Below are 10,630 nucleotides of genomic sequence, written 5' to 3'. Positions count from 1 at the left end.
ACTGTATACACGCATGATGTAAAATACTTGCAAAATACGCGTATTGAAAAATATAAAAATTTTATGACTTTGCAAAGCATATACTTACTTTGCTGGCCGTACAGATCAAGTGTGATCCATGGCCTCCTTCCTTTAGGTTTCGTAGCTTTGATTTAAGGATGGCGGGTTACTAGGTCAAAGCACCCTGATTAATCAGAGTCCCGTTCGTTTCCGACCTACTATGTGGCTTGGATTAACGGCTTCTCACCACGGAAAGGTGGGGTTGATACTAAGTGGTGTTATGCTAAGTTAAGCACTAGGCTTCATGTGTACCGCATTCATCACCATTGGGGACCTTAAGCAAAGCATATGATTAGGTATCCGTCTGGGCAGCTTCGAGCTTTACTGTTAATATTTGCTACTGTTTTAAAGATATAGCCAAAAAGTCCAGAACATTCGAATACCCAAACATGAACAAAACATTTATAAGAAATCCATTTTTAAATGCTACAATAAACTAGCCTTTTCGTCACCTTGTTTCATAGTCAACAAGTTATAAAACCTTATCATAAATACCTTATTCTCCATCACTGCCAATGTATGAAAAATTATCCAACATAAGAAGATTTGACATCATCATCAATATTTTTGCCAGTTTATGCACAATCTTTGCCTCTTCCAATAGCCCAACAAGAAGAATAAATATGAAGTCAAGGTGCTTTAATGCCAAATAAATCCATCAAATTATTCATGAAAGCTTTGTTGAAGCTTAAATTGTGATCAGACCTAATGTGTCTGTTCCAAATCATTGGGCAATTTTCATCCCATCATTAATGCTCACTTTTTTCCTATCCTATTTATATTTTCGTCAACAACTTACAAAGAATATTTCTGGAGATGAAAACATTTTCTTCCATTTTCCTTTTGTTGTGTTTTATACTTGATCCCTATTGATGTACAGCATGTCTCTTATCCGCTTTATTTGTCTGTTCAATTTATGGAAAAATGAGATACATTCTCAAGTGGTGGCTATTTGTCTAGACTATATTGATATGTATGATACACTTGAGGAGATTTGCAGAGCCTTGTAACAATATTTTGTGGTTTGATAAGTAAATCGATTATGGATATGATGAGTATTAGAGGTATTTGGAGATGGATAAACTTGATCTGTACGGTCAGCGAAGTAAGTAGGTAAGAGGTATTTTTGGAAGCATATTCAGAACGCATTTAGCGACACATTCATTGATTTTATGATAAATGACCCTAGTGACACATTTGGACAAGGCTGCAGCTAGGCTCCATCTTACTTTCTCCCCACGCTGACAATACAGATCAACTGTGATCCATGGCCTCTCTTAGGCTCCATCATGGAGCAATAAAAGCTTCGTCACGTAAATATAAATGCTTCCTTTATTATCATATGGACCAAATCAACACCAAATTTAGACGGTATCCAATTGCTATATTTGCTGTTATTAATAGAGGTTAAGCGAGGCCTTAAAACTTCCGTGACGAAGCCTTCCACAATTGTGCCGCTCAAGTGATACGATTCACTTCCATGCCTCAACCATTGATTGGTAGAAAGCTATGCAAATTTGATAAAAAACAGAAATGCTCCAAATTCAAGCATCTGCCATTATCTCCACAAAAAGCATCTCACATGTGAATAAATTGTAATTGACTTGTGAACGATTTACAATTCATAAAAATTAATATTCACATCGTTGAAAAAATAAACTTATTAATCATCAATAACGTTGCTTTATGATTAATTAATGAGGCAAGTACAATTGAAATAATTGTGGTTAATTAATTTGCTCACAAAAATCAATAATTAATAATTCATTTGGGGGAAATAAATTTTGCATCAATTAATTGATAATTTTTTTTTTTTTTGTATATGAGTAATGAGCATGTTTAATGAATTAGGCTCATTTTAGGCGAAATTGTATTGATTATGTATTGAATGTGCTGAGAAATTGGATTTATTTCAAAGAATAATTCTTTTAGGGAGCATCCGGAAATCACGTAACGCCAAAATTTGCAATTTTGTTACGGACTATAAGTTTTAGTTCATGATTTGGAGACAAAGCGCTACGATGGGGTTGAAGGTTTTTAGCGCATTTTTGAAACTTGTTTTCAAAAAGGTAGCTTAATAAGACACTTTTTTTAAAGATAATTTTATATGAATAATTTTGCCAATATTTATGAACATAAATATCTAGTGATAACAATTCTATAAAAAGAACTTAGCAAATATTCAAAAAGTTTCTAATCCAAAATTTTCATTTTTCCATTCAAATTTTCCTAAAAAACCAAAAAAGGATTAAACTTTGTATTTTCCTTGAAATCCAATTTTCACCTACCCAACAAAAAACAGCAAAGTTTTTAATCGGATCATCAACCACTGGAAGGAAACTTTCAAAATGATTGCTAATTTTCTAAATATGTATAATACAATATTATTGAAATCGAATGTAAATTACTTTAAGATGCTTCTTCTCTATTGGATAATGGATAATGGAGAATGAAAATTTTCATAATTAGCTTTATGCACTCTTTAATTACAGGAGGGTGCCCAGAAACTAAAAGGTGGAGAGAGGGGGTCTCAAAAGTTTTAGTTTAAAATTTCTCCAGAATTGTCAAAATATAAAGAATAAAGCAATATATTTATGGCCAAGAATAGTGAAGTCATATAAAAAATTCAATGGAAAACATTGAAATTTTCTTAGTTGGAAAATTTTGGACTACATTTGAAAAAGGGGAGCTCGAGTCCCTAGAGCCCCCGCTCTCTTGACTACACCCCTTATCAATTAATAATTAAGATACCATGCGATAGACAACGTTATCTCTTAGTTCATTAGTCGCTTAATTAACTTAATAACAAATCAATAATCTAATAATTGTCTATAATTACCATTACACTAATTTGAGCAGCAACAAAAAATAGCTCGACAAGCTGAACAATCTTGTCAATCAAGTTTTGATTACAAGATTGAAAAAAAAATCCCAAAATAAATATCCGATCAATCTTAAAATGCAAAACAATTATCAACAATTTAGCTTTAATCAATCAATCTAAAAAAAAGTTGACTTTTGAGAGTAGGAGAAATGAATAACATTCGTGTGACATGTCAACATTTATCAATGAATTAATCAAGTAAAATTTTCTCTCGACTCTTAAAAAAGTACACATCGTGACATTTCACATCATTAAGAGTTCATAAATCATGTTGCTGTAAGTATCAGCAAGTAATTAGTAGAAACAACAAGTTAACACATCACGATAAGATGAAATGAGAAAGAATTTTATTTTTTTTTTATTTAACGACAAGTTTAACTTTCGTGTCTCAATGGATGTAATTTTCTTTGGCTCTCTTACTGTATCTTAATTATGGTGTAAGATGGAATGAAGTAAGTGCTTCAGTGTGAAAGATGGATATGGCGAATGAGAAAATGAAAGAATTAATAAGTATAAAAAAAAAGATTAAGATAGTGTAACATTGATGGCAAACATACCAGTTCAATCAAGGATTTTAAAGTCTTCTTTTGCGAAAGTTCAATTAAGTTACAAGAGCTATATCGATTTTGTTTTACTGGATATGGTTTATATAATATGGAAGTAATGATAACAATGTTGAAGTCTAAACTTTAAATTGAGAATAATGATGATTTGAGAATTGATTACTCTACATTTTTAGTAAGGCGTTGCTACTTTGTAACAAATTTATATTTACGGAGCCGATTTTAGTGGCCTGAAAAAGCACACGCTGTAGAATGACCGACAATTTGGTCCGAGGTAGACTTATTTTTGTCCTGAGACTGGATTTCATTGAATTTGATTAGAAGCAAGAGTCATACTAGTCTAAAGCAGGATTTTGACCATTTTTGTCCCGTTTGAGCTCTGGATCTTATGATAAGGTACATTACAGCTAGGGTTTCTGAAAGCGGTTTTTCAAAAACCGCAAAACCGCACTTTTTGACACAAAATGCGGTTTTTTAAAAACCGCGGTTTCTGAAAGTAAAAACCGCGGTTATAGAACTTTGTATGGAAAATTTACTCAAACTCCAAAAAAAAGTAAATTTTTCAGATAATTTTTCAAAAATAAGTTTCAATTTAATATTATATTGAAAATCTGGGCTGAAATTATGCAAATTGGTAATAATAACTTGAATTTTAAAAGTTTGTACAATAAATAATTTTTAAAACTATTTTATCAAGCAATTTGGAACTGAATCTTAATAAAATAGAGAAAAATAGAAAGTTTAAATTATTTTATGCATAAAAATCAATTTTTTAATTTTTTCCGAAAATTTCATACATCTGTATGAAAAATGAAAACCGCAAAACCGCGGTTTTTGCAATTTTGGAAAACCGCAAAACCGCGGTTTTGAAAAAGTGCGGTTTTTCAGAAACCCTAATTACAGCCGAGCTATTGAGACAGTTGAATAGTATTCTGTTTATAGTAAAGTGCACTAACAGACAATGAGCATACTCTAAATCCGGAATCTCATTTGTATGAAAAAAGCATGCTTTGAGTATGTTCATTAATGTAAGCATGCTTTTTGTATGTTATGGGTGGTACTCTATATCACAACGTAGTAGTACGAGAGAAATCGGCCCCTGATTTGCTAAGTGTCACTTTGGCTGTTGTCAATTTTAAGCTCGAATCTGAGTTTGACTAGTTAAGAGCAATTTAACGTCCAGATCCCCTAGCAGCACAAAGTGGAGAATCTAAAAAATGTGTTAAATTACGCAGTTACGGTGCTGTCTACGAAACTTAGATTCTTACCGTTAAATCGGCGACGCAGTGATGAACTATTGAACACGGTATGCTGATTGAGTTAATGACTAGTTGTAACTCAGAGTGGACAAAAATACGTTATAACTTGCTGATGACAAGCTAATATCCAGTTGATGACTAGTTGTAACACATTTTGCCCACTCGTTTATTAAGCTTATCTCTTCTACATCAATATCTATCATCACAAGATTTATGCGACTAGAGTCACCCATAAAATGGACATTCTAATTTTATATCCATCAATCTACCAAGAAGACTATTCTTGTTATTGAAAATATCAACAATTTCCTTTATGAACTAAAGAGAAAGTTTATTTTCTGCCTATCTTGTTATTCAATATTTCAATCTCTTCCAATAAAAATAGAAAAAAAAAGATTTTCCTTTAAGCATTCATGAATGGAATAAGATGCAGATGAGGAAAAATAAATGTTTTTAAATATTTTCAAATAAAAATATTGACACAAGACACTGACATCGGATGAGAATTGTGGAGGTGGCATTGGAAAATAACAGAAAAATATAAAGTAAGAAGAATGTTTCAAGCTGAGAAGAGAAATGAAAATCGTTTAGCAGCTTCATTCTTCACACAATTCATATATATCTTAACTTGTACATATGTATGTTCTTTAAAATGAATAGGAAGAACATGAAAATGATGATGATGATGATGAAAATTGGATAAATGCTCTACACAAAAAAAGAAGAGATCGAAAAAAGAAGTGAAAAGGGAAAATAGAAAAAAAGATTCTCAAATAGATTTTTCATCTTTTGTTATTTGACAATGTGAACATAAACACAACAAAAAAGCATATTTATAAAGACATGAGATAGATAGATAAATGGATATTGTGAGATTGACATTTTTAGAGAAAACATACAAACGAGTTTTAAACTATTGATAGCTTGATCTTACATGTTTGGCGCATTATTAGTTAGTTCTGGTTTTGGGTTTCTTTATTTCTTGCTAACAGGAGATGAACAGCACAAATGTGTGATATTAAAAACTCTAGCGTCCTTTTCGACACATCTAATTCAGGAATTCATTGTTTACACCCTTATTTTTCCTTTGGTTAAATCCACAAAGTCTGTTGTTGTTACTTTAAGAACTGGACCATCGCTTGACCAACTGTATACATGGCCTGCCCATCTCAAGCCAATAGGAGGTGCGTCCTGAAATAACAGAATTCTTTTCCTTCTTAAATAGGGATCATAAATCGCTCTAAGCACGTGTCTCTCAAAGACACCTATTTCGTCCTCATTCACCTATTTTGAGTTCTAGGTTTCTGAGCCATATAGCGCAATGACCAGGTTAAGTGTCTTGAACAGCGTAATTTTGGTTGCTCTTCATAGGCTCTTGGATAGCACAAATCTTTTAATTGATCCAAAATTCGGCTTCTTCAGACTGGCGTGTTTCTAACATGACGTGACGAATTTAAACCTAATCTTGCAACAACTCAGAGTTACGCCGGCTTTGACTAGGAAATGGGAGTTTGACCTCTTAACCAACCGATCTGCTACACACGTCTATGACACCAGTTCACTCAGTACGTCCTGTTGTCAGACGTCCAACAAGACATGCACAGAACAATGGTCAATTTACGGAAACAACCAACACATCATCCACAAAAAAGAAGCTCAAAATGAAAATTTAATCTTCTATTTTCATGACTTTCTATTCAAATATTAAACTATTTGAATTTATTTTAGAATCATGAAGAATTGAAAAAGAGCAACGAGTGATTTACAGTATTATTTTTTGGTAGTTTCAACATGTTCTTTCCTGAATGCAGTATATCCATATGGGGATTTGTAACAGATTATTTATTTTCAATCTTATCAATAAAATATAAAATGTAAATTGGATGAAAAAAAATATTTTTTTCAATCAATAATTTTCCATTGGAGGCAATTTTTGCTCCATCAGCATCAAACACAGACGTAGTAACGACTAAAGTGAAAAAAAGAGCTTAATTTGCATTTTTTCAATTTTCAATTCACAAAAGCTCGTTTGTCTGCCTTTTATTTTATGCATATTTTTTGGGAAGTAATGAAGTAATTGAAAGAATATATGACGAATAAAGCTAGTGAGGCGTGAAAAGAATTTTTTTCACAACTAGCTACTAACACGTCATGATTGATGTTTCCGGCGTACTGCGAAGCGTAAGTAATCACGAAAAAATGTTCGCACAATAAATCACCGAAAAAGGTTCATAATTTATCTATCTACACACTTTTATTGCCTCATGTAGGTAGGAACGTGTGCACACGCGAAATTTTTTTTTGGAATCCTTTAAGCAGGAGTTGGTGAGGCATGAAGATGTTAGCAGAGAAATTGGAAAATGTTTGAAAGCCTTTAATTAACTAAAGTCCTTATTAAATAAGACCAGCTAATAATCAAGTCCACAAACATTTCAATAAGTTACATCCTCAAATTTCCACTCAGTTATCTCTGATAAAAGATCCAAAAAACTATTAATTTGCATGATGTCGCAATATGTTGTTCTATAGCTTGTGAATATAAATAAGGCAGGCACGAAGAATAACCGAAAAGTTCTTCAAATTCAGCACAAAAAAGCTTAATAGAAATATTTTGTAAGGAAAATCAATTTTCGAAAGAGACGGAAAAATTATGACAATAGAATAAATCTTCGGAAAATAAGAAACGTGCTTAAAATATTGACTTACTGCTGCCCCCTTTTTTCCCTTGTTTTATTGGCATTTCATCCATCTAAAATAGTCTATAAAAATAATATTTATTGTATCATATATTATACTACAATGTCATGCATTTAGTAGTGCAGGTTTTTAGGAAGTAATGAGTGAGATTCAGAGTGCAATTTGGTTGGCATGGAGGGTCAATCCTAACTTCAATTGATGAGCATACTGATAAACTGTAAACTTAGACTCCCATCAACTGTTGCAACATGTTGGCAATTATGACCATCGAATCAGTTACAATCGATAGCCAAGTGCACCAATTAATTGGTGGCAATTTCGCAAAAACAACAAAATTTGTCAAGTAGCCGACATTTGCCTCTAAGTCTACTGCCATCTCGACATCCTGTTGGCCACATTTGAATATGCATCAATTTTTTTAAATTTCAAATAGGGTGATTCAAGAATCCGATGTCTGACTCCTAAGCTGACCAAATGTCAAGTGGTATCCCTTGATACCGCAAAATACACTGCTGGCTTTCGAGTTTTGTGCCGGGATAAGTACGCTAATGGATAGAGTATAAGACTATCTAAAGGACCTCGTCTGATGAGTGGCAGCTTCACAATCAGACTAAGGATGATATGGTCTACGACCGAGCATTTCCGAAAGCTACATAAGGGTATGAATCTAATATCTGTCTGATCAATCTCCATTTGACAATTTTTGAATATTTTTGATCAGTCCCTCACCCTTAGTATTGATGGATATTGAAACAACAATAAAATAATTGAGTATGCTCAGGTCTACATTCCCTGGACACTATTCAACTCAAAAAAATGCGCCAACAACATTGTCATTGTACATCAACATCACAATAACTCTAAAAAAAAGTTTTCCAAACTTCCACCATTCAATTCGCTCATGTATAGTGCGAAAAATCAATTACATCCGCATTGTGTGCTGCATACAAAACTCCCTCTTCGTATTTTTTTTCCTCCGCACATAAAACAAACTCGATGCTTTATTGCCATTAAAAGCTAAAATTTATTATCATTGAAACATAATAATTTTTTTGTTCCCCGACAAAGCCATAATGAAGTGTTTTACTTCTCATCATTTTGAGTGTTCTATGCTGAATTTTTGTGTATAAAAAGCAGTTGCATTTTTATGATCATCAAACACTATTCATTCAACACTTATATAGATATCATATCGATTTGTACAGTAGTAAACAAATATGTCATTAAAATTTTTTAATCTTCTTCTTTTGATGCTTGTGACAAGCTTTAACCAGTCAAGAGTTCATGGTGCAATAACAAAATGTGAAAAGAGTGTCACAACCACAAGTGGTACAAAAGCGGTAAATGAGAAAAAAGTGTGCTCGGGCGATTTAATATTTGAAGAGAGCTTTGATGGGACTCTTGATATGGATATATGGCAGCATGATATTACATTTACGGGTGATTCGGTACGTGTACTTTGTAGTGAGACGGAAGGAAGAAGATTGGAAAAAATAAAGGAAATTCTGCAAATATTTGCAACTTTTTCTCATTTTTCTTGTTTTCCTTACAGAGTCACGAGTTCCAATGGTACACAAATAACCGTTCAAATTCATTCGTTGACGATGGAAATTTAAATATTCGACCGACATTAACTGCAGATGATTTTGGTGAATATTTTCTGTATACGGGATCTCTTGATATCGATGGACCATTACATGAACGGTAAGCATGATAATGGAAGTGGAAAAAGGAAATCATTTTAAAGTTTTGAAATATTCAGAATAATCAAAAAATTCTGTTTGGCTTTTTGGACACAAAGTTGATTCGATATGCAGGAATATTAAGTTTAGATGTAGTTTTAAGTAGATCTTGAAGTCGACTCGGATTTTGCATTTAAAAGTCGACTTGATTCCGTTTAAAATTCGAGTTGAATTCTCTGCCTTTAAATGTAATCGGGACGTCGACCAGATGGATTTACCATTTAGATTAAGTCATCTTCAAGATTATTTACATCATAGCCACTGTCCAAATCGAAATTTTCGGTCCATTTTATCCATACCACATTTGATAAGTACCGATTGAGTTGCTGCTAAGAACACTCAAATACCAAAATGCCTAGATACTCTACATCCTTACTCCAAAATCTGTTCAATAGAATATTTACATCTGTGCATGTAGAATCAAGTCAAAACACAGTGTAAATGCATGAAAATCCCATTTTTACTCTTCTATTTTCTTCTCTCGTTTCCAAAACTTTTTTTTTCTTTCTTCTCAATTTACAAACAAATCGAACACATCGAAGATGTACAAATGCAGCCAATTCAGGATGCAGACGTAATGGAAACCATGAGAACATTTTAAATCCGGTGAAAAGCGCAAGATTACGAACTTTGAACTCGTTTGCATTTAAATACGGTAAGGTTGAAATAGCAGCAAAATTACCGGCAGGCGATTGGCTTTTACCATCTATCAAGTTCCTTCCATTACGAAATTCATATGGTGGATGGCCTGCAAGCGGTGAAATTGACTTATTTGAAGCTCGTGGTAATCGTGATTTGATCAAGAGTGGCGTCAATATTGGAATTGATCAAATTACATCGTCTTTACATTTTGGTCCATATGCTGAGGCTGATGCATGGCAATTGACGTCGTTTACACGTAATTCTAATGATAAGGCTAAGAGTTTTGCATCTGGTTTTCATCGATATCAAATGGAATGGACGAGTGAAAAAATCACATTTAGCGTTGACGACATTGTAAGTATGGTGGGGGACTGTTCTTAAATGACGTCTATTGAATTTAATATAGGTATTGTCCAGCAACTCAAGAATAATACTAGACGTCATTTATGATTGACCCCAACGATTTTTTTATGTCCATCGCAGAAACTCACTTAAAATTTTAATTCCTTGTCTGCAGGAGACCGGAACTATAAAAGCAAAAAGTGGATTCTGGGAAAAAGGAGATTTTGATACAAAGTATCCAAATTCAAACAATCCTTGGACGGGAAAATCAAAGTCGATGGCACCATTCGATGAGGAATTCTATATATCTATACAACTCGCAGTTGGTGGTTCACACTTCTTCACAGATGATATTATCAATAATGGAGGTGATAAGCCATGGAGAAATGATTCGTCGACAGCTGCACGAGACTTTTGGCATGCACGTAACAATTGGCTGCC

General features: G+C 33.3%; 1 protein-coding gene across 1 annotated transcript; it reads left to right on the top strand.

Annotated features, from left to right (window-relative positions):
* Positions 1–8,680: 8,680 nt before the first annotated feature.
* On the top strand, positions 8,681–10,624 carry LOC139087564 (beta-1,3-glucan-binding protein-like; the record flags this gene model as incomplete). The annotated part of the gene is made up of 4 exons (XM_070636398.1): positions 8,681–8,911; positions 9,016–9,167; positions 9,748–10,201; positions 10,365–10,624. Coding segments are annotated over exons 1-4 (1,097 nt in total), but the record flags the coding sequence as incomplete, so codon positions are not given.
* Positions 10,625–10,630: the final 6 nt, after the last annotated feature.

The sequence above is a fragment of the Chironomus tepperi genome, unplaced genomic scaffold (assembly GCF_022539635.2).
Source record: "Chironomus tepperi strain 1889 unplaced genomic scaffold, CSIRO-AGI_Ctep_v1 contig_128, whole genome shotgun sequence".
In the NCBI taxonomy this organism is placed as follows: domain Eukaryota; kingdom Metazoa; phylum Arthropoda; class Insecta; order Diptera; family Chironomidae; genus Chironomus; species Chironomus tepperi.
The sequence above is the reverse complement of the archived record's forward strand: the minus strand, read 5'-3'. Positions and strand labels throughout refer to the sequence as shown.